Raw genomic sequence first — 24730 nt, forward strand, 5'->3', positions numbered from 1 at the left:
GAACAATTTAACTCTTGAAAGATATACATACTTGTATTTTGTTTTATACAAACCTACGTTAACAATTTTTTAAACATATTTATAAAATTTATAAGTAATACTTTTTAACTTAACGTGTTACTTAGCTTAAAGTTTGTCAATAATAAAAATAATGAGAAATATCTTTAGAAAAAGCATTTAAAGTTTTAGTGAAGTAACGATTAAATTTTAATAAACTGAAATTTATTGAAAATTTTGCGGGTATAATGATTGGTTTCTAATAAGAATACACCGCGAAAGATCGCCGTTTCTTTTTTTATTTGGCAATTTGGCTTTTTAATATAGTGAAATAATTCTTCAGTTGTGAATATAGATATGGAGAAAAGTACGAAACAGGAATCCACGGAGAAAATTTCTGGAATTTTAAGATCGAATACTGCATCTCAATCTCAAGTACAATCGATGCCATTGTCGATGCAGCCTTCTCTGCAGGTAAGGTTCAAACGTATGTTTTCTGAAATAAATAAAAGAGTTTGTACTACAATGAAGAACTAATTAAATACATTCCTTTCATCTCGAAGAACAAAAAAGCAATTAAAAGATTGGAAAAATAGAAAGCAAGAATTTTTATTTGTGTTACGCCCGTTTAATCAACAAATGTGTTTGTCGATGGCAAAGAGTGACATTGCGTGAGTATCAAAGCTGTCATTGGGTTCGATAAATTTTCAGATAGTTTAGTGACTAATAAGATGTATACCTCTGCTAATTAGCAAATTAGTTTTGCAAAGTGAAGTTCTTGCACATGTATTTCCACAATTAATGTTAGTTCCTATAACTGTGTCTCTTGTACCAGTTTTGAGAAAAGACTACGGTAATCATCTTCAATGGAATACTGCTAAACTCATCACAATTTCTTAAATAATAAAATAAAACAATAAAATAATATATTTAATTAGAATAAATAGAGTAAAGTTTCAATGAATAATATAATTATATGCAATATTAAAAATGAAATATTAACATAGGTATGTGTGATATACAATGAGAAAGCGTAAAAGTTTGAAATTTACAAGATCGGAAATATGTCATATCTAGATTCAAATTTCAGTTGGTATAGATTAAAATGATACATACATATAATTCAATTTTAAGACTTGTTTAAATTACCTGCTTCTTTAGACAGATGACTCATTTTTACGAAGGTGTGTCATAAAAATGACTGATAACGATAACGTGGCATTTCGTGGCTCTTCACAAATCTCATTTCTGGGGTCCCAAGAGTAAATAGTAGACGAAAAGGGAGAGAGTGATTTTCGGGAGTCTATAGATCTCGCGTGCTACGCGACGCGAGATTAGGAAAGAAGAATGATTATCTATGAAGCGCAGGGTGGGGTCACGTGAAGAATGCGAGTTATACGTGAGCACGATGAGTATCTAGGGTGCGGCACGTCGCATGTGACCTCGTGCCTCTGAACATTTACATTGACACCTTGTTAAGCTCTTACTATCGATGATTAATCCATACAAGAGATCCATATTCCTGAAAATAAAAATTATAAATATTTAGAATTCAATACTTTATTATTTTATAAAGAAGCTAAACTCCATATTTTTCTTACTTTTACAAAGGAGACAGAGAAGAAAAAAGATAGAAGGACATTATGAGCTTAAAAATTAATAAGAATTATAATATCAATATAGATTTTAGGAGTCAATCACTTTTATAATAATAGTGTAAGACTATAAGAATTTTAATAGCATAATGATAGAAGAATCTTATTTATAAATTTGTTATTGATAATGTTATATAAGAAACAGGTCATCTTCTTTGTCTTAAAGCTATCTAAACCTATTAAAGCTAGCTCTTAAAGCTATTTGTTTTCTGAAGGTAAATTGGAACATTATTAGAAAACACGTTTGTCCTATAACCATCACGATATATATCTAACAAACTGTCTGATCGTTAAACGAAGTATCTACTTGCTCCTAATATACGACCTTTCGTGATTTCGAGGATTTGCGTCGTGGACGGAAACACGACGTCCCCGATATCGAGTAGAGCAGGCATTACAGGCAACTTATAGATTTCAACAGAGGGATGGTTTCACCAGGGAATGACCAGGTTCTTTCCTATTGACACGATGTCAGTTCCTTCCTATCCATCGACCTCACTTCATCTCTAATCATCGTCTTATTAACTTGCAATCTTCCAGTTTTATTAACATCCAAGTTGTTGTCTTTTATCATCAACAAATTTCCTCTTTCTTCGTTTAAAGCTTCCTCTGCGATATAACAACAAAAGTGTTAGTGTCTTTTCTAATTAATAGTCTTAGAAGATACGTTCAATGAAAAAGTTTTCTAAAGTGGAGTTTATAACAGGGACGTGGAATTTAATAAGAATTATACACTTAAAATTGAGTTCGATGTTATCATTCGATAATCAATCGCTTATGCATATTGTGTGCACAGTACGTGGCGTGAGAATGGATGATTTACGGGTGAAATTCATCCAACTAGTTTCTCTGTTTTGCCTTCTGCTGTAGGTGGGAGTTACTTCTCTGCAATCATCGGTTGAACGATCAGTTACCTTTGTCATCACCGAAGACGAGGGTAATCAGAGGGAAAGTTGCTCAAATCAAGCGAGGAAAGAAGAGAGAAACGCTATTGACGTGAAAAACTGCACCGATATGCAGAGAGTCTCTATAGCTGGTTTGTATTTGTAAATTAAACAAATCATCTACTAATATAATTCATATCATTCTGAATGACGTGTTTAATGATCCATATTAATCCATTATAGAAAACAATTTATTAAATTTGTCACAACAAATTTATCAGAGAAATAAATAACTATTTTTGTAAAAATGTTCCATTACTTACATAAAAATTAATTGTTATATGAAGGTAGATGGATCAGTAAGAAGTTTTCAAGAGTTCTGAAAACATTTAAGAATTTCTGTAAAGTTGTACATATTTGTAATACATAATATAATAAATGTATAGGGAATTTAATTTATAGATATAAAATGTGAATACTTAATGAATTTTAGAGGAAGAGGCCAACGAGGATGAATATTCTGCTTCAGCATGTGAGATCATGCAACGACGGAGTTCTAGTCGGCGACAAAGCAGACGGAGACGTCGTCCATCCTCTCCTTTCAACGCCGAGGCTGAAGCCATGCTACGTCGAAGATCTTCCGTTTACACTATAAGTTCCGGAGAGTTAGTATATTACTTTCAATCTTACGTTTATCGATTATAAGAATTATCCCTGTAAAAATTAAAAAGCGATTATTAAGAACTAAATAATTTAAATAGAAAAAATAGAAAGTATGTAAATATTACAAGTATTAAATACTATATAATACATTAAAATACTAAAAATTTTTAAAATAAACATATAAAGAATGTTAATTGATGATTAATATGGATAGAAATAAAAATAGTATGCGTGTAAACTTGTACAGAACGGTGATCTCTATTGAAGAAAGCGGAAGTCAAGAACAGATATTTGAAAAGTTGAAAATGCACAAAGAAGTGTTGAGTGGAGTGAAACAACAGGCTTGGCCACTTTGTCGGAAGATTAAATTAGTACGACAAGCAAAATCCTACGTTAGAAGACATGAGGGAGTTCTTCAGGAAAGATTAGCTCACACTCGCAGCACGAAAGACGTTATTGCTCGGATTTCCCTGTTTATTACCAAGGTAATAATTTAAAAAAGCTGTTGGTACATGTAGATCTTTTCCATTGACAGCGTTTAATTTGTAGAAATGGCAATACTGTCGGAGAGAGATGGTTAACCTTCAAACATGGTTAGTGCCATGGGAACTTCGTATAAAGGAAATCGAATCACATTTTGGTTCAGCAGTGGCTTCGTATTTTACCTTCCTTCGTTGGTTGTTTTGGATTAACCTTGTCATGACAGTTATTCTTACTGCTTTTGTGGCCATTCCTGAGGTATGGTAATATACTAGTTACTATTAACTAAATAATTATTATTGGAGACTATTCGAGATCATTTGAAAAATATGTGATATAATTTGAATGACAGTCCATTATAATTTAAAGGAGAATATTATTATAATTCCATTATTTTTAAATCAACTTTTTATCAATCAACTTTTTATTGCACTTGGAAATTTGGATTTGAGAAATTGAAGGAAGTTGAAATCTTATTACAAAGAAAAGTAGTCGCTCAAATTTTGTCAGATATTCTTCGCGACAGATGCTCATAGCAGACCGGGCAGCAGCAGGGGAGCGGAAGATAATGCTCGAGGAAGAAAAGATAAAATCGAAGCACTTATTAACTTTGTGGGAATTTGAGGGGATCTTAAGGTACTCACCGTTCTTTTATGGCTGGTACACGAATCAAGATTCTGAAAGCGGTTACAGATTACCTCTAGCTTATTTCGTCACCAATTTGGTCATTTATATCTACAGTTTCGTCGCCATATTACGCAAGTACGGCTATCTATAAATCAAATTTTTAATTCTCTACAAAAAATTATATTGACGGTTTTCTTAGAATGGCAAAAAATTCACGATTGAGCAAACTCACGGAGAAAGACGACGAGTGCGTGTTTTCTTGGAAATTATTCACTGGATGGGACTTCATGATTGGAAATACTGAAACTGCGCACAATAGGACGGCGAGCATCGTTCTTGGATTTAAAGAAGCTTTGTTGGAGGAAGCTGAAAAAGAAAAAGATGAGAGGAAGTAAGATTACTCGAAGAAATATATTATTTTTTTATCATTTTACAATATCTTCTTTTTTATAAAATCACCTATTCTTCCATTATACATATCTTTTTCTATATTATTTTCATTTTTATAAAGCTTATTCTAGTTTACATTTGCAAATACCTGCAATATTAATGCAAATAATTTATTTACTTACATTTATTCTCACTTCTATTAAATTAGTGGATCCCTGTAATTGTATTATTTTGCCTCATAAATTTAATGCTTTGGAAAATTTTAGTTGGAGGATTATATCAATGAGGATCTTCGTAAACACATCTGTGATTGCATTATTCGGATTATCAGCGTATGCCGTGGTAAAGATGGTCGTACGAAGTTCTGAGGAACTCGAACAGACCAATTGGTGGCGTCAAAACGAAATTACGGTCGTACTGTCCCTGATCACATACGTGTTCCCGTCGTTATTTGAGATATTGGGACTACTGGAGAGCTATCATCCTAGGAAACAGCTGCGTTTGCAGCTTGCACGGTGAGTGTTATCAACAATTTTAATCTGATACATCCATTAGGAATCTTAGTTTCAAATTTGATAATTATTAATTTGATGATTGAATTGACTTTTCGCAGAATAATGGTTCTCAATTTATTGAATTTTTATTCATTAATATTCGCATTGTTTGAGAAGATCCATTCAATGGCAAGTGAACTGTATTTATACAATGATATGTTTAGTGAATTATGAAATTCAAGAAGATATCTAGTTTGTTGATGTTACAGAAGCAAGATTTAGAATATGTTCAGGAAACAATTAAGAACTGCAAATACATATCTATTGAATGTGATGATAGTATGAAGAAATCACAACAAGTCGTGACATTAGCATCCTTAAGTTTAATCTTGGCAAACAATGTCACTGCAATGCAGTATAGAAGTGAACTTCCTGAAACAAGTATGTCTTTATCATCATTAATATTTTACATAATTTTTTATTCTAGACAAAGGAGCTCGACTGCAATTACATTAATGGACAGAATCTTTTAATCTCTATATTTCTTCTTTTGCTTTCTTCTGTTTTAATTCGTTTAGTTGTCACATAAATATACATTAACAATTTCTTTATATCGAATAATTTAGCACTGCCACCATTTTCATTCATACCCACGAGTCTGTATCTGAACCCGATACTCGATGAAAAATCCCTGGAAGAAATATACAATGTCGGAGATTATCCTCCTCTGGATTACACATACGATAATTACGACGATATTACATCAAACGAACTGAACAAATCTGCATCCATTTCCACCGAAAATATAACTGAAGAGACAAATTTTACAACGCAAATGTTTGAACAAAATGATATATTTGAAACAACCACTATTTTCACTATCTTCGAAAATCTCACAGAAATTTCTTTTACAAATTTCACTGAAGAAACTGATAGTTCTTCTATGACTAGTATTTTTTTCAACGAATCTACAGCTTATAGCGAAACAATTGAAGAAAGAGATTATAATATAAGTACAAGCACAAATACTATTTCTAGTATCATTACTGAAGATTACAATGAAATTTTTCCTACGAAGACAAAAGAATTTATCACATTATCATCTATATCATCACAAATAAATGATACATCTGAGTATTCTGTAATTACAACATTGAATACAAACACTGAATATTCGATGAACACGATTACATTTAATAGAGAATCTAGTATAGAAAGTACTGATAAAATTTCCACTATCGACCGTTCCTCGACAACGTTACGTGAAGGTGTAATACCTCTCTCAGAAAAGGACTACGTCACAAAATGTTTTGAAAAGATTTGCACAACAACTACACAGAATACAAGTATAAACAAAGTATAATTTGTATACTATACTTTTAAAAATATTATCGTTCAATCTTTAACTTATATTTTTTATACTTGAATATTTCTTCTACTAGCCTCTTCACCGAATCCGTTAGACATAAAAGCTCGGAAAAAGCCTCGTCGTTTGTGCTGGGAAACGATGTTTGGTCAAGAACTTGCTAAGCTCACCGTCATGGACTTGGTGAATTTAATTTTTAATATTCTTCAATGTTTGTTCTTTACCTTAAATATTTTTTAATACTTTTTTTATTTATCACAGATACTCAGCATTGTGACCACGCTTAGTATAGATTTCTTCCGTGCAGTTTTTGTACGATACATGAATAATTGTTGGTGTTGGGACCTAGAAAAGCAATTTCCTCAGTATGGTGATTTCAAGATTGCTGAAAATATACTTCATTTGGTAAATAATCAAGGAATTATTTGGATGGGGATGTTCTTCAGCCCAGGATTAACAGCCCTGAATCTTCTAAAACTTGGAATTCTTATGTATTTAAGATCCTGGGCTGTTCTTACCTGTAATGTGCCGCATGAAGTAGTTTTTCGGGCCTCTAGGTATTTAAAAAATTGTTCTCTTTATTTTTAGCATCTATTAATTTCATTTATTCTAAAGTATTAATTTTTGCAGGTCCAATAACTTTTACTATGCTCTATTGTTAACCATGCTATGTTTATATATTCTACCTGTTGGCTACGCCATAGTTTGGGTTAAACCATCCTGGGATTGTGGTCCATTCTCTGGTTACGAGAAAATTTACCAGTTAGCAACTAAACAGCTCAATGACTCTCTTCCTGATCCAATTAACAAGTATTGTAGTATATTTTATTTAAAAAAAATATAAATTTGAAAAAGGAACTAAGAAAGAATATCTCATGTTTACTAACATTTATTTACCATCTTTTTGTTTTATAACATTTTCAGATGCCTTGATTACATTGCTTCACCTGGCATAATAATTCCACTAATTGTTCTTATGGTACTCATTATTTATTACATGGTCTCATTAACTAACTCTTTAAGAGAAGCTAATAATGACTTAAAGGTACTTATTAAATTATAATTCCCGAATGGAAAAATTAAAATTATTTACCAGATAGAAATATCCTGATTATGAACTTATCAAATTGGAATTTTAAATGATCTGCCTTAGTTCAATTAATGAAATATACATCTGCTTTTTTATTGCATCTATTCATTTAGTTATTGTAAAAGTTTGATAATTTATTGATTATTGACTTTGATCAGATACAACTGCGTCATGAACGTACTGAGGAACGACGGAAATTATTTAAAATAGTGAAGAAAAGAGAAGAACTGTCTGACTCGTCCTTTCTGAAATGGAAAAGAATGTTACCAGCTTTAACTAAGAGATCGGCAAAAACAAGAACTGCGAAAGGTAAACAACGAAATTTAATAATTAATGCAGTAATTATTATTGAACTGTTAATGAAGTTATAGATAAACCAGAAGTTGCAGGAATGGTCTTCGATGAAAGGAAACGTTCAGCTTCGGAAGTAGTAGAGTTAACAGATATGGAACAGGATGCGATATCACACGATCAGACGCAACATACAATTTCTGAAAGCAGTTACAATGAAAAAGGAACAATTAATACCAGGTAATACTGAACTTAAAGTTACAGGAAATTCCATTAAATTTCGATTATTTCTTTTTAAATTGTTTAATTAAATTGCTTAGATGTCCAATATCTATTCAATATCGATAATAAATATATTGTTAGTCATTAAAATGTTACAAGCAGATTGACGAAAGTTTTCCACGGTTCTTGGGAATCACAATCCAGTGACTGTGCCGTAATACCAGAGATTCGCATAAACAAGGTCGAGGGGAAGTCAGAGTGTCATTCTTAATCAGCTTCTAGAAAAGATCACAATGTATATAAAACTAACTAAATAAAAGACTAAAAAGCAAGAAATTAAGATTTTGATACTGAATTGATTTATTCGTCCGTTTCTATTAAAATTTGATAAATTGATTTTCTACCAATGTGCATACGTTATGACATAATTTACAGATGCAGTTTTAAAATTCATTCCTTAAAGACAGCGATAGCAATGAGGTATAAAATCGATGATATACAAGTATAGAAATTAAAAAGCGTTTCACTCATGCTCCTAGTTTACTTCTTACTCACATTACAAACACGGTACACGTACGAACGAACGAACACACACACATAAACACGCGCGCGCGCGCGATACATTCACTTGCTTTCTTTACTATAATACACCTAAAATACTGATGATCCACACGGAAATTAATCGTGAAAATTACTTTGCAGAAATCAAGTTCTGACTCGATTTCCTTCTGAATACGTTTCTATCATCGAAAAGAGCTTGTTTCCTTTTAATTATCCTTATAATAATGATATGAAACTACTCAAATATGTTATTCTTCAGTAAAAGAGAATTTGTTTTAGTTCAGATATTATAACCTATGAAGTTTTTCTACATTATCCATGAATTATAAAAAATTGCATTACATGACTTGACATGTTAACAACAAATTACATTCATCCTTTTTAAAAACATACCGGTTACTATCTACTTAGCAATGTACTCCTTAGTTATGATGTAATAAATATTAAGAACACATTAAGAAGATTTTTAAATAATTAGTTAATTCAATTACGCGATCATTATCCTAGTCTTCTTGACTTTTACCTATTAAATACCATTTTAATCAATTATAAATATGATTTCTTATCTATTATTCTAATCTTCCCTAAGTTTATACATACTGTATTACAAACTTTCGCTCAAGAACCACATGTAGATCTATTTTATTATCCAAGACTAGCTCACACGTATTTCAACGTGTTACTTTTGGTATTTATCCACAACATAAACAGAAGTATTTCATTATTAGTCCGTGGTCGTATTAAAACACATATATTAAAAGAGCTCTTCCAACGAGTTTTTTAAAGTAAAATCACCGTTATTGTCGTTTGTGTAACATCCACTATTAAATTTCCGGGCGAAACTGTCATTGCTAATTTCGAAACACCTTCAGAATACTCCATCATCCATCGTTAATGATGAATAACGAAGATACGATGTTTCTTCGTCAGTATCATGTGAAGACTGTCATCGTTCGTTCAGATTTGGATTGTATATTGGCCTGCTGCTGAGGAAGTTGTTCCCACTGATCGGAGTGGTTCTCACTTGCATGTATTTTGGCCTTTTGTGTCTGGTACTCCAATGTAGGTAGGTATACCAGCCCGATACTAGGGCTCCAAGAGCGTTGCAAGTGGAGGAAAAGATGAGAAGAATGGTCAAAATACTCTCTACTTCGGGACAATTCAAATCCATGTATCTAACTGCCAATTCGGTGAAGTTCGACGCATTTCCCCGAGGCCTGCACACGCAGGTAGCGTTTAATACCCGCGCTGGGTTGCATTCCAGGCCCATTAAACGCGCCAGGTGTATCGCAGAGAATACACACGCGATGGAACAGGTCACTGTTGCTAGAGTTGCCAGTAGCACGCTGATTACCTGTTTAAAAAAAAGAAAAAATATTAGTGGAAATGCGTAAATAATAAAGCAATAGACTACGTTGAATAAAAAATGTGACTCAAACTTCGATACTAACAAAAAAAAAAAAAAAAAAAAAATAGATATTTCATTTGAACAGTCAGATTACTTTAAGATGACTGAATTTAAAATCCAAATTACAAGGAAAGCTTTAATTTATGTACGATTAAATAAATTTTGTTAATTAGTCTTTAGACATTAAAAAAGAACACAAAGATAGAACACAAAGTATTTCGTTTGAAAATAATATATTCATGTATTCTAAAATGATGAACAATCACCTTGATCAAAGTGAGACACAATCCAGGACTCATGACGGGATATTCCTTCTTGAAACAGCACAGCAAGCAAATACCGAAGCTACCCGAAAGTAATAACTGCAAATGAAGAAAGGAAAGAATTAACGATGTTTCAGAAAACGATGTTTTCCAAGAAGACGGTTAAAGACTGTCATTGCTTGAATACTCACCGGCATTCCACTCCAATAGGGATTATCCGCCACAGGTAAATGAGGTGCCCAAAGTAATAACCATAATGACAACGAAGTTATCGCAACACCGAGAATCGTTTGCAACGCTGCTAAACACCGTCCTAACCGCCAATGATAAACCAACGGCGGTAGGAATTTTTGAGGTCCTGAAAAAGAAGAAATATTTAAAACATTTTGTTCTATTACTAAATATTTTTATTTTTATTATATTTTTCACTATCGCGGTGATCAGTCCTTCCATCACACATTTTTTTCAAATTGAGTAAAGTACATAGTAAACAAATATGTACATGGATTGAATTAGTTAAGAAGATAAAATGAAGTTAAACTCGTTTAAGGACCTAATGATCAACAATAAAAAATAAAACCTTATCAACAGGTGAGACCTTTAATCTATATGCCAACGTCTCACGTAACGAGTAGTTAAAAGATGGGATTGCTAATACCATTCGATCACCTATCCAATTACATAACATACCTCTATCCATCCTACCTGCTTCGTATACGAACAAGAAATTGATTTCATTCTATCTATTATGCAATGACCGATACGTTCGTACATAATCCGATGAAAACATTAATAACAAAATGATGATACTGATGTGATGACTAGCCTGCGGATATTTATGCAAATTCATATTCTTATGAAAATAACTAGAAGAGTATATGCAGGACTTAGATAGGGATTTGTTCCTTGGATATTTTATACATTTTTGCGTATTATGCACATTTTTGTATTTTTGCACCCTTTTTCCATAGATCAGCGATTTTCAATATTCTTCACCTTATTGCACGCCTAATTACTGAAATTCAATGTCACATCAAAACAAAAGAATATATTATACATATTTGGTTCAAAATAGGGCATTCACATCAGACGGCTATTGTTATCTCGGATATTGTTATTTTTTTATTTGATAATCTAAGAGGAAAAATTAAGCGAAAATGTAAACCTTGACTATATAGTCAGGTATTGCATATTTAAAAAATTCCCATGACACACCGGTTGAAAATCGCTACTATAAATATATAAAAACCCGTAGTCATGTAATGACACTGATGTTTATCAATGAGAAGCGCAAGACTTGGACTTCAATATGAGCCATAACCTATATACATATGAGCGAGAGGAAGATTTCTTTCAAGCTAGTCATGCCGCTTTTTACGCAGGGGCACGTACGGTGCTATCTCCTGGTGTTTTTCTCGCAGCTCACGACACACATTTTCCCATAGCGATCGACGGTCGATACGACGTGACAGATTCTGAGAAACGAATGTAGGGCCGAAAGAAAGGAGAGTTTCCGAACGAAACGACCTCGCTGTCCCTCCTTACAAGGTATCTCAACCGAACGACCGAACATGTGCCGTCCTTGCCGATGCGATGTCAAACTTAGCCGTCAGGAAACTCGCCCACCAGAATTCTTTGTGCACCGTTTGCAACGGTAATTCAAAGGTAGAGAGAAGAAAAAGAAAAAAGAAAAGTAACGCGTTAACGCTCTCGCCCACCGTCATGCTGACTTGTGCTAATGTTGATGGCGATAGGTCGTGATTCCATTAGCGGTCTTGCGAAATCGGTGACAGGTACGATCAAAGAAATCTGGAATTAACGATATTTCATTTATAACGTAGGCACTAAGATTATCTTACGTAATGGCAAATATAATAAAATATGCTTTTCCTATTGAGTGGAAAAAATTTGTATTGTCGCAATATTGCCATGTAATTGATACTGTAAGAACATTTTTATCGGTAGGCTATATATGTTTATGCATTTATGAGAAATTTGAAAAAGGTACAGAAGAGCACGAAGCACATAATTAAAAATGTATAAAATGAAACAAATGTCTGCTTAAGTTCATCTACATAAACATTCACAGTCTAGTTAGAAGAATAGATTAAAAGATGTGGTTGTTATTTTTATAAAATTCTTCCGCATCCATTGTTAACGTATTCAGTACCCATATTGGTAGAATCGAAGAACTCATAATGGCCTGGAAGGATTTTGGAAAAGCCTCAATTGGAGAAAGGGGGAAATAATCTTCACAAATAATTCTGTATGGCTCCATACCCAGCTGAGTTTCCCATGTCTAAGAAAGAGAAAACTGCAAGGACAGCTCTTCGCACGAAGAATAGCAAACGCGTCTTAAACCCCCGTTGCCTGACTGATAGTCGATAATGATATACTACACCCTACAATACCATAAGTAAATCTCATTCACATATGAAATACGGAGATTTCGAAAAGGGGCTGGAAACATCACCTTCGATCACGTAATCTTTGAAGAGTCGCAAAACGTATCTGCAAGAGAAAGAATTAGAATTTATTTTAAATAATTTAAAGAAATCTCACAGTATTGTAAGCGATAAGATTTTAAATTATAATATAATGGTTGTACTGTATTACGGGGTACAACGGGTACAAGCTCAGAAAAGTAGAAGATTGGGTTTTACACTGCGTAGAATGTTCCTTATAAAAGAAAATTCTTTCACTCTTTTCTTGCAGGATATTAGTCGACACCCGAAGAATATTAATGGGTGGCTGAAGATCGATGACCAACGAATAACGCGTATGGCGAGAAAAGGAATATACGAAGTTTACGATGGGGCAAAAAGCGACACCGCATTCTCATTCGTCGCACTACAATCGATAAGGGGTCTCTTTTGCACGAGGCTTGCATACAGAACGAGTCCTAACTGTACCAGACGTATGTACAGACAAGAATAGAAGAAGAGAAAAATTAATCTCCCTTGGGACTAGTCTCCAATCGGATTTATAGTGGCTCGCGAAAGTATTTGAACACATACTATAGAAAACTTTAATATATAATAACAGACAAGAGAAAGTTTATAAAATAAGGGATATAAAAAGACACCATAATTTTACAAAATGGACTTATATTTAATAAGAACAACCGATAAATATTATATATATATCATAAAATAGACGATTATTACTAATATGGTAAACAAATTTTTATATGAAATTCATAGTATATCAATTTTTAACTTTCTGCTGTCCATCACTGTGTATGCATATTGTAGATATGTGTTACATATTCAAATAACGAGTCACGACTGCTGTGAGATTATTGTATATATGATCAAATATGTAAATAACCTAAAAATTGATTATATAGAAATTACAAAATTACTTAGTGCGAGTAAGAAACATGTTTTAATAAAATTTAAGTAGAGAAGAAACTTCTTTATATAATGAATATAATGGAATGTAAGAGAAACGTTTCATGTTTCGTATTCAAAATTTTCCATGACAAAAAAGTGATTTGTGCCGGATGCAAGCACGCTATCGCTTTTTCATTCGCGGAACGATTCACACGGTGTAAGAATGCAAGACCCGAATGCGTGTCGTTCCCATTGTATGCGGATCTTATGTTTGTATTTGCTGCATGTGTATATGTATATATGCTCATTATAAGAGAAGAGGATTCTCCTGCAGAATATCGTCTGCAGGGGTCGAACAAAAACTATGCTGGACTTTACATAAAACTTGTAGAATTTCCGTTAATATGAAAATATAGGCTTGCATTCTCATACTAATACTAAGACTAATTGAATTAAAATAATTATACTTATGATACACTTGAGATTTTATAGTGAGACATCTATATGAAAATGAATGTACTAGACATGTGCAACAATGATACGGTGTATAAATAAGGATAATTGGCTGAAATATTTGAACCATCATCTTCGAAATGACTTTGACAAGCCAAGAATTACAATATACAACGCAAGTGGGAAAACGTACTGGGTGGTACGTTTCCATTATCCGGTGACCTCGATACATGAATAATGACTCGAGTGTTCAACTTGCGTAAGAAGAAACACGGTAATTGTGTAACTACATTGTAGAGAACTACCATCGCCCACGATACTTCCGATCTCTTGAAAATCCTTAATCAACTCAGATATCATTGTACATTACGCGATCGTGTACGTTCACCTCATAGTCACGACAGATTCAGTAACTTTTTATACGACATGTCACATGTCAGTGATTTTAATATTGAAAATCACAGATATATCATATTTAATTATTTAGGTCTATTCACAATGAGCGACGTTAATTTCCAAACATATATTCCTTTGTAGAATAACAAGTATTCTGTAATACAGGTAAGGTTTGATTATAATCAAGCACAACTGAAGTAAACTTAACAAAAATGGAGAATAGATATATGATTCACATTGATAATGTAGCAATGTAATAATAACCAATAGACCATATAAAATTGCAATTGGTAAAAGAATACTTCAGCTGCACAGTATATTATCACTAAAAACATGCAGCGATGTAGGTTAACATTTAGATACGCGTGTTTTGATATCTGACCTTCCAGTCAAGCTTCGTGACTCATTTGGCGCTTTATCGTTACAACACATTCATAATGAATATGATAAACTTAATATCATTCGTTATTAAACTATAATTTTAAAAATCAACACTTCTTTAGAAGTAGGAAGAATTCTATTATTCTAAATTTCTTTTTGCTAAAATTTGTATCGATCTCTTTTTTCTTTTTTTTTTTTTTAGTACCCTCTGCCTATTGCATCTGAAAATAGAATTCAACGAATGGGGATGAACCAAACCCAAGTTTTACCACATGGGAGAAAACCAAACCGAGTAATGCTCACATTTCATCCGTTTAAACCCTCGCAAGACACACGTGCTATTTACGTAACACTTCAAAGAGGAAAAAACGCTCCTTTCCAGAAGCGTGTTAATCTAATTAAGCAAATCAACACACCGAAAACAAGTCAAAATATCTTATGTGTCAATATTTATTTCCTCAAAATCTGCATAAAAATATTGGACTTCGGGTTTCATCTTTTTACATGAAGGATCAAAATATTGTATCGGTTGTTTGTGGATTTTGTTTCAATGCAAGACAAGAAATTCCTCGCTAAACTGACATAACATCGCAATATTATTTCTTTTGAAAGTATCATATTACTTAAGTTATATAAACCTATAACTCAGGAGTTGGCTAATAGAAGTTGTGCAAGAATCACGATATTCGGGAAATTTTTTGTAAAATATTTTGGATTCGATTACACATATGTACACGAATAGACCATGAATCAGCTGTTGAAAAATTTAGTATAGGAACAAATAAAACGCAAAGCGGAAGAAGCGATTAGAGTTACACCCAAAGTTCGTACACACTAACCCGTGAACGAATGCACTTCAAAAAAGATCACATGATATATTTCCGGCTTGCTACTTCCGCTATTCACAGAGAAGCATGTGTAACCACTTTAAAGCGGCCACGGCAACCAGCGGACCAAAAAGTCTTAACCTCTTCGTTTCACCTGCTTTCAATGAAACAATTTTAACAAAATTTTTACATCATCACTTTTTATTATACAAGATGAAAACAACTGTTTTAAAAAACATAAAGTTTGTGCAATAAGAAGTGTTAACATGACAACATGTTAAGTTAAGTGACAACATGATTATAAAAATTGGAACATGTTTGTTACGGAAGAAAGAGAAGAACATGTCAAGGCTTCTCTATACCTTGAGGGTTTAACCATAATTTTTTTTACTATCTTGGCAGCAACCTCACTGTTTTATTGTGACTGCGTCGTCACAAATGCAGGATGAAATTGCGATAGTCACGCAACTAGCGTCTTCATCATTGGAAAGGCTCTCAAGAGAGATTGACTTGTTCTGGACCATTTTGTGTTATGATGATTACCTGGCTGTATACGTGTAACGATTGACGTCCAATCTTTTCTTTAACAGAAGTAATAATTTAACAAGTTATGTCTTAAGAGAAATAACTTTTGAAATAGATATTACATTATACAGAACACGACGAGAAAGGATCGATGAAGAAAACTAAATGCAATAAGATACAACGAGTTTAAACTTAATCAAACTTCGGAGAACTTAAATTTCGAAAGATTCTACAAATTTAAATTTAAAATCCTAGAGTATTAGATTTCATAAAAAGGAAACCTGAAGGGAACGCGTCGCTCGTGATATAAATTATTAATTGTTTGTAGCAATATTGCGCTTTCCGCCTTCCTTCGAAAGAATGTTTATTGCACCGTGAAAGGCCGCTCAGTGACATTCGAGCCTCGTTCGCATGTATCATACCTGTTCTGATCTCTGATTTCGTTAATCAACAAGCGTTACGTCTGTGTTATTCAACATGAAAGCAAAAATAGTAAAGTCATCTTATTACTAAATATTTGGTCACAAAAACATTTTTCTGTCAAGAATTTTCGTAAACGACGTGTATATATAACTAACATAATGTATAGAATTCCTAAGAGAAAGTTTTTCTTCTAGCACGTTTTATACATTAGGATATTTTACTTATTATTAATATGGTAAAGGGAGATATGGGAGTTCCAAGAATCTCTTACTATATAGAACCTTCTAGGTACAATTTCGAAGTATCTAATCTCTTCCTAATACCTTCAATAATGATTTCTAGAGATTCGATTCACATGTATTGCGAGTTAATAGACATGGACTTAAATACACCCAAGGTTTTGACTTTTTCTGAAATTAGTCAGCAGAGAAAGTACAACGACCTGCTAGGATATCTAATAGTGTGAATCATACGGTGTATGATAAACCAATAAGATTCAATGTAAGTTCTTAAAGTACATTTTAAACAAATGGATTAAAGATGAACTCCGTTGCACATGTTTCACTGTACATACCTGAACTTTTATTAGGTTTATAAACTTTTATACTCTATTTCAGAATATATCACTATATTTTTATATACATAAAAAATTGAATGTTTTTTGTTATAATGACGATAAAGGAATTGATTAAGTTGAATTTTACATTTCTTAGTATGTTTAATTTTTGTATTTGATTTTAAATAGCAGAAAATAATAATAGCAAAAACAAGCAACATCCTACGAACAACAGGAGAATATGTTCGGTTCAAAGCATTCAACCATGGAAATTACACTGCAGCTGATCGCAGTTTTAAAAATGTCTCTTGATTAAACAATGGTATCTTAACCTCTAATTAAATAAATTAAATAAATTAAATGCCTTGTCTTTTAAATAATTTAAATGAATCATCTAAATTTAACAAAAGGTACACTGTTACTTAGTAAATATTTTACAAAACTAACAAAATAAAATAATTCTTTTATTATTTGAATTATCTTAATTCTATATCTTTTTTAGAAAGTCAATCCTTAGGATTATATTTTTATCTATGTTGATAGGAGATGAGTAGATAAATTTCATGGAAATATAAAAAAACAGCGGAAGAAATTAACAAGTAGAGATTTATGAATTAAATAAAAAAAGTGGTTGTGTACTTACGATGACCGCTGCGATTCAATACGATCATCCTGCTGTGCCTGAGGGAATTCCTTGTGGGCGTGTGCCGACCAGCAATTTGAGCGGCTGCCAGGTTAACGGGCACCGTGGTTGACAAACAATTGGCCATTGACGGGGCGCGACCCAACTCTTTTTCCTTTTCTAACCGATAGATTTTCCCAATATTCCCTGTCGATACTGCACCTGCCACGGTAAATTGCGACCATTACACGAGAAAAACAAAATTATAATTTATTAGATTTCTTCCAATTTAATTAGATTATAATTAATTTGAATTTTAAAAAATTGATTCTTTTTCAATTTTTTATTAGAATCATATATATTATCAAGATGGTATGGCTAGAAAGCGCGTAAGATTTTCTGCCCGGCTTTGTTTTACTACGACGTTGTCTGATGCACGAATAAAATGAAATTCGAGAAAGTTTGCTCGAATACCTAGTGCTAGCAAAGTGTCCGACCGAATTTCACTCGTGACCGTTCTATTTACAGTCGAATAACTTTCCTAGGGAGAGTGGCGGCATATCCAATTCTGTCTAAAGTTAAAAATCCCTTCGGTTATCTTAATTAACACTCAAGAATGGAGAAGATAACGAAGAATATTAAAACATCATTTAATATTATGTACTTATTTTATTTTTCTTTTTTTATTGTATATATATTTTATATCTGAATTGATAATGAGTAACCGTTTCCCTCAGAGAAATAATTAAGTAGAAAGAAAGAATGAAAAGTTTACTAAACTTACCAGTGACTTTGGCGTTCTGGATCTTCGACACGTTACCAGCACTGACTGCGCTACTCACTCGATTGTTGTTATTATTGTTATTGGCCGTGGCCATCGACGAGCTAATACCGTTGTCACGAACCTGATTCAAATTGTCGGCGCTTAGAGCGGAAGTCACGCAAGGTGCCACCATTGGCACGTCCTAAACAGCGAAATAGAAAAATGCAGAAATTATTATGAATTGATTACATTTCAATTAAACGACATAGAGAATCTATATAACAATATGTAATTTTTATACCAACAACATATAATCAAATACATGGAATGTACTCATGCTACAAAAAGAACAAATTAATCTTAATGTCCAATTATACGATCGAATTACAGCCATTCATTTTATATATTTACTTTAATTTATGTAAAATTGATATTGTTGATCAAACATATTCTCACATAAACATCGTTTACTTTTACTTATGTATATACGAGTCAATAATTCTCATACATCATGCGTTGCGGTTTATCTCACTCTCATTTTTTGTTTAACCAAATTTGTGGTCAGCCTATAGACTGCTCATTGAGACAAGTCTAAATTAATTGAACGCACTTGATCAGTAAGTGATCCACAAACATATATTATCTCATAAGAAGATCAACCACCATTCTATATCTTATGTATAAAATAAGATAATTAATTAGTATTCAATCTGAAAAATTAGTTAAATAGAATAAATAAATGTAAGAAGAAAAGTCGATTAACATTTATATGGAGATATTAATATAAAAATTAATTTTTATTTAAGTACCCTTTATTTGATGATACTTAAGTACTAAATATCGTTGTCCGTTATGCTGGATATTATTGGTCTTCTAATGGATTCTCAACACTGACTGCGTATCAAGATACAAACGTAAACAGTAACACGTGGTATGGTACTAGGACTCACCTTAAAATTATCGTAAAAGCTAACAGGACGACTCCTTGGCGCGTACTGAATCTCGTCGTCGGGCTGCATTATGCTACCACCGTATGTAGTTGGGTCTAAGGGCTGCGCGCGCACCTCGCCAGGCATCCTGCGATTCTTCCTCTTCTTACCACTTCCGGCGACTGTGAAGTTACGATGAAGCGTGATAAGATTTTCTTCGTGACCTCGTCAAAGATACCTATGCTTCTTCCAACTAAAATAGAACAATGCAAATTCGTTACCTAGACGTTACTTATTACGTAATCAGAATTTTAAATTCAAATAAGCAAATCGAAATTTAAAATTAAAAATTTCAGATTTTAATTTTTACTAATAATTTAAATTGTTTTAAAGTTCGGAGAAGAAGGGTTAACTTCTTACACGCTGAATTTCATGGATATAATAATTTATTTATTTATAGATCCACTATTTTCAGTACATTTCTTTAAATTTCGGTCGAAATTAAATTGTACCATGTTTATAATTGGAAAAATTGAAATCGAGTTATCTGAAATTTATTTTTATTATCTTTTAATAATTAGATTTTTAATTTTAATTATAAAATTTTTGATTAAAGGACGATATGTTTAATAAATTAATATTTGTACCTGAACGGTCGTGTCAGCTCATATTAAGGTTTCCCCTTGCGACGGGCAGAGAAATTACACCTCCTTGATCTTCAAACCGCAAATCTTCCACTTCCCGCAAACACCTGCACCTTACGATATCATTGTATGAATCACAACGGCTAATTTGAGGACGATGGATCGAAGAGAAATTTCTCTTAATCTCCTTTGATGTATCGTAAGTCACGCGTCGAATTCTCTATCTGGGTTTAAACGAAGGAAAACAGTCGTAGAATCACCACGATCAGCGTTCCTCGATTTCTCTGATGTTCTATCCACGTGACCAGTCACGTGCGCCCGCTATCCGTCACCCCGTAAACGTCTGAAAAATAAAGAGAAATCGTCAGTCTGGGAATATACGTATCGTTTTCTGATTCAATCGGTTTGTGTCAATTACTTGAGAAAAGTACTGCGTGTAACGTAGCGTATTTAATTATTAACACAGAGCTGCCGATTTGATGTACACACATAAATACATATATTATATAGAAGTGTAATTATGAAAATATTACTCAAAAACGAAAATATTAATATTATTAAAAACACTTACATGTTTTTAGTAATTATAGAAATAAAAAGTTTAATAGCAGTTATTTAGCCTAGTTTGGTACTCCTAGTGCTTTTGTCGAACATAATTGAAAGTGCATTAAGCAGGCGAACTTTCAAACTAGGATGAAGGAACATGATTAATTTGATTGGTTGCATATTCTACAATTTGGAATGATTATACAGTAGCGTACGTAGCTATTTATCAGCTTATGACTGACTTTTATGAATATAAAAAGAAAATGGTAAAAATAATTTATATGAAGTTTTATCTATGTATGTGAACAATTTTTATATATTTTATGTGTTATGATTCGTATACTAAAAAACTCAACAAAATCAGGTAATCTTTTCAGACTGATGAATCATTTGAAATTACAATATAATGAAACGTCACACCTCGTTGCACGGGAAATGTTTCCTCAGGAGGAATGAACTGATCCCTTTACAGACCCTCGAAGCGTACTTAAAAGAAAACGTAACTTTTTCCCGTGGGAACTACGAGCATCGTTCATCGTCGTTGATTCGATTGCCCTGACCTCGTGGGACAAGAAGCACAGTCAATTAAATACCCGTTTCGTGGACCACGTGCGTTATAACCTAAGTGGTACATGGCGAATACAAAACTTGCTATTGCGAAGCTATGTTTCGTAATAAGCAACAGGTGAGTTTCAAATGAATGTGTCACGAATATAGGAAATTCTACAGAAGTAAGCTATAACGTTATGAGATCCTGTTAGAAAGTATGCATTATCAGCATGAACACTTTCTTCGTTTAATGGTAAGTATGTATGTAACTGAAAAGATTGTAAATATAGAAACGTAGAATTTATAACTCTATTTCATATATATGCTCTATTAATATACGTATAAATATAATTTATATGTAAAGTTTCTTACCAAAGGAGCGCAAATTTCCATAATTCGTATACGATCAGTTTTCTGAATTCAATTTCTGAATTCAAGTTTCTTTATAGAATAAAAATACATACTTTCTCTCTAAATGAGTATCTGAGAAGTATCTCTAAATGAGACTCTGAATTATTGATATTCAGAATTTAAATAAAAAGTTAGTCACAAAAATTGAAGTCAAATGTTCCGACAATGTTTGTGATGGTTAGTTATATAACAGAGGTTTGTTATTAATTATCTAACTATAATACAACATTATATTATAATACAATAGTACTACCTGGATCTTCTATTAGGCGACTGTGAGCGGCGCTTTACTTTCACAATACCAGATCTGAAGTTAATAGATACCGACCGGTGTTGCGCAATATGGTACGCAACGCAATGAAACCGTGGCGCGTTGGGACTCTGTACAATGATGTGACCTACCTATGCTCGAACCGGTGTTCGGGTTACGGCTGGAAATAAGTCATTTCTCCATTAAGCCCCTTTATGCGGCGCTCACAGTCACGTCACCGTGACCAGGAGTTTACTGAACTCTAGATTTGCGAACGCCTAGAAAATTGCATAATTATCGTATTTAAATCTTTGCTTTCAACTCAATTAAATCATTTGCAAATATATACGACATAGACAGTAGTTCACAAAAGTATTTCAACACTTGTAGAAATCTTTTATGAATATATTATGTATATTATAAGGAAAATTTTGCAATTTTATTAGCGTTTTAATGAGACGTGACTATAATGATTATATTGGTAAAGTTTGAAACAAATCTAAAAATGTACGCCCATACTTAGGAGCTACAAGGTATTTAGTGCGAATACACATTTCATAGAGATTACAAAAGTATTTAAATAGAAAATTATCTATTATATTAATAAACCTTAATATTCCTAAATATTCAGTATATAACCTAAATATTCAGTGGAACCATCTTTATCATTTATTATGTGTTTAAGCTGGTTATTTATACTGGATACCAATCCTTTATTGAATGTATACGTTTACAGCAAGTGCGTGTAACTTCTACATACATTTTCAGATTGTTTCAAATGTTTCATATAATGCATAGAATTTATACATAAAAGCTTAATATAATGTCCAAATATGTATTTTCATCGGATAAATAAGTATTGCAATATTTTGTTTCATATGATACTAGACTTGGATAGCTCGTAGAATAAATTTCCACTCGATTTGGTTTGTACTGCATTCTAGAAGTTTCTAAAATGGTTAATGGTATGTAATTTTCCTGTTTTTTCTTTTTCGTCGTATATCTCAAAGGAAACCAGCGCCGATTAAAAAACCTCATAACAAAAGAATGCATAATGAGACAAGACTAAACTAGAACGCAGTTACTATCGCTTATTTCCAGTTATTTCCTGCATTTAAGTTAGGTATAATAATACCGTTGCTTTTTTTAGAATACCATGTAATCGTAAAATTCATGAGTTCCTGTCAGTCTTTTTGTAAAAATGACGCGCTCGATCATTCCTGTACTTAATTATAGGGAATGAGATAAACCCATCGCGATCTATTTGTGCGTTACGTGGATGTATGAAAGTGTGCCTGCCAAAATGTGGTGTTGCCAACTATAAGAAGGATAGAAAATTCATAAGATTACATAATTGCGTTCCAAAGGAAAATAGCTTCATTTTCTACGTAAATTCTTTAATTGCCAATCTAAGCAATATTTATAATTCTAAAAGCATATTTTTTTTAAGAATAATCTTATACTTTATTTAATCTCTAGTATATTATCTATACTTACTATCCAATCTTATATCACTATTCTATTTAAATTATTATTAAACGTATTTCTGTAACAAACATATTTGTATGCTAACAAAAAATACGACCGATTCAGAATATTTAAGAATAATTGAAAAGTCGTGAATTGCGATCACACGTGATGTTACATTAAACAAATGGGACAGCTTAATCCCTGCAATGTAATTATGTATATTAATATGTATAATAGATGGATTCCGTTATGCTAAATAGTCAAACTGTTTTATCGACTTGACTTACATTATCATAAAAATTACTCAAAATTTATAAGCAAAATATTCCAATGTTATAAACATTAATGACGTCATGTTACTAAATACTCTATGTGTTTCAGAAATCGATAGAATCACAATGAATGGAACAACGGAACGTATGAAATGGAGATTAAAATAAATTGTACAGCAGCTAATTCAAAGTCCTCATCATGATTAAGATCACATCAAAGTGCAATCCCGCACTTGGATCAGATTTAGCAATTGCACTCATGAAAATGTAATCAACTGTATACATAATTGATACGCGTACGTATATTTCATGATTAGAATAAATTATGATTGTCGTCATCAATGAATTGAATTATATTAAAATGTACATTACTATACAATTAATTGGGCAAAGACAAAGGTAATTATTTGATAAATGAAGAGACGAAAAGAATAATATTGTGCACAGCACATTTTATTGATAGTGAATATAATTGCAAAGTTAATCTTCTTTTTGTTGATGACTTAATTAAATTACATATTATAATTAAATAAAAATATACATAAATATGTAATACTTTTTTTTAAAAAAGTATACATGCAATACATATGCTATAGATATTACAATTTCTCAATAATACTATGTATTTTGTAATATTTTTTTCTTATTCTTAAAGTTCTCTTCATTTTTCTCTTAATTATTCATAGACATGAAAAACCAATTCAGATGTTGCTTTTTTTAATAAGATAAAATATCCATAGGTGACTGGTGCCGGGTGAAGGCAAAATACATACCGTATAAAAATGCTAATGTCTTAAGATGTTTCTTTTTTAATGCGACAGAATATTCTAAAGTGGCTGACACTAGTTGAAGAGAAAAAGTTCAAAGATTCGCAATTAATTCAACGCATTCCAAACACTTGAAGGCGGGAATTCAGTAAGTTCGCGCGAGAAAACGTTCAGCACGTGCGACCTACGATTATTCTAATTAAATTCTCCGGTTACAAAC

General features: G+C 32.4%; 2 protein-coding genes and 2 long non-coding RNA genes across 13 annotated transcripts in view; 2 read left to right on the plus strand and 2 right to left on the minus strand.

Annotated features, from left to right (window-relative positions):
• Positions 1–8499, plus strand: LOC100647421 (transmembrane channel-like protein). Of its 5 annotated transcripts, none has more exons than XM_048407765.1 (18): positions 1–471; positions 2523–2688; positions 3030–3201; positions 3447–3684; positions 3749–3937; positions 4206–4441; positions 4506–4697; positions 4963–5211; positions 5310–5379; positions 5460–5631; positions 5817–6536; positions 6633–6739; positions 6818–7113; positions 7187–7366; positions 7481–7601; positions 7805–7955; positions 8012–8177; positions 8322–8499. In XM_048407765.1, exons 1-18 carry the CDS (start codon positions 355–357, stop codon positions 8428–8430), a joined length of 3651 nt encoding a protein of 1216 aa, XP_048263722.1. In that variant the 5' UTR covers positions 1–354; the 3' UTR covers positions 8431–8499. The 5 variants fall into 5 exon arrangements, with proteins under 5 accessions (XP_048263722.1, XP_048263724.1, XP_048263725.1 ...); XM_048407767.1 differs by having other exon boundaries at positions 8030–8177; XM_048407768.1 differs by having other exon boundaries at positions 2–471; positions 8036–8177.
• On the minus strand, positions 206–1515 carry LOC105665911. Its single transcript, XR_001098853.3, has 3 exons — positions 1147–1515; positions 737–892; positions 206–493 (listed from the first exon to the last, which is right to left on the minus strand). It is a non-coding gene; the product is annotated as an uncharacterized LOC105665911 (long non-coding RNA).
• The window catches only part of LOC100645796 (sarcospan), a 17584-nt gene continuing 1349 nt past the window's right edge, over positions 8496–24730 (minus strand). The window contains exons 2-9 of one of the 5 annotated variants that reach the window (XM_012310180.3): positions 22005–22182; positions 20249–20588; positions 19623–19854; positions 18694–18874; positions 17931–18131; positions 10583–10749; positions 10395–10490; positions 8496–10074 (exon numbers count right to left, since the gene is read on the minus strand). In XM_012310180.3, the coding sequence (XP_012165570.1) occupies positions 9667–10074; positions 10395–10490; positions 10583–10749; positions 17931–18131; positions 18694–18874; positions 19623–19748 (1179 nt within the window). In that variant the 5' untranslated portion in view covers positions 19749–19854; positions 20249–20588; positions 22005–22182 and the 3' untranslated portion in view covers positions 8496–9666. Of the gene's footprint in view, positions 10075–10394; positions 10491–10582; positions 10750–17930; positions 18132–18693; positions 18875–19180; positions 19383–19481; positions 19855–20248; positions 20589–22004; positions 22280–24730 lie in introns of those variants that run through there. The other 4 variants (XM_048407776.1, XM_048407775.1, XM_012310179.3 and 1 more) reach the window with 4 other exon arrangements.
• LOC110119439 overlaps positions 22448–24730 on the plus strand; it is a 3495-nt gene continuing 1212 nt past the window's right edge. Inside the window, exons 1-3 of one of the 2 annotated variants that reach the window (XR_007224848.1) lie at positions 22448–22534; positions 23853–24039; positions 24484–24658. This is a non-coding gene — a long non-coding RNA (uncharacterized LOC110119439). Of the gene's footprint in view, positions 22535–22811; positions 23680–23852; positions 24040–24483; positions 24659–24730 lie in introns of those variants that run through there. The other variant, XR_002307936.2, reaches the window with a different exon arrangement.

The sequence above is a fragment of the Bombus terrestris genome, chromosome 7 (assembly GCF_910591885.1).
Source record: "Bombus terrestris chromosome 7, iyBomTerr1.2, whole genome shotgun sequence".
Taxonomy (NCBI): Eukaryota; Metazoa; Arthropoda; class Insecta; order Hymenoptera; family Apidae; genus Bombus; species Bombus terrestris.

Bases quoted from the DNA above. Each gene is read 5' to 3' on its own strand.
- LOC100647421 (XM_048407765.1), top strand. From the start codon at position 355: ATGGAGAAAAGTACGAAACAGGAATCCACGGAGAAAATTTCTGGAATT. The intron at 7,367-7,480 runs GTATTGTAGTAT...TAACATTTTCAG, and splicing joins CTTCCTGATCCAATTAACAA to ATGCCTTGATTACATTGCTT. The intron at 7,956-8,011 runs GTAAACAACGAA...CTGTTAATGAAG, and splicing joins AAAAACAAGAACTGCGAAAG to TTATAGATAAACCAGAAGTT.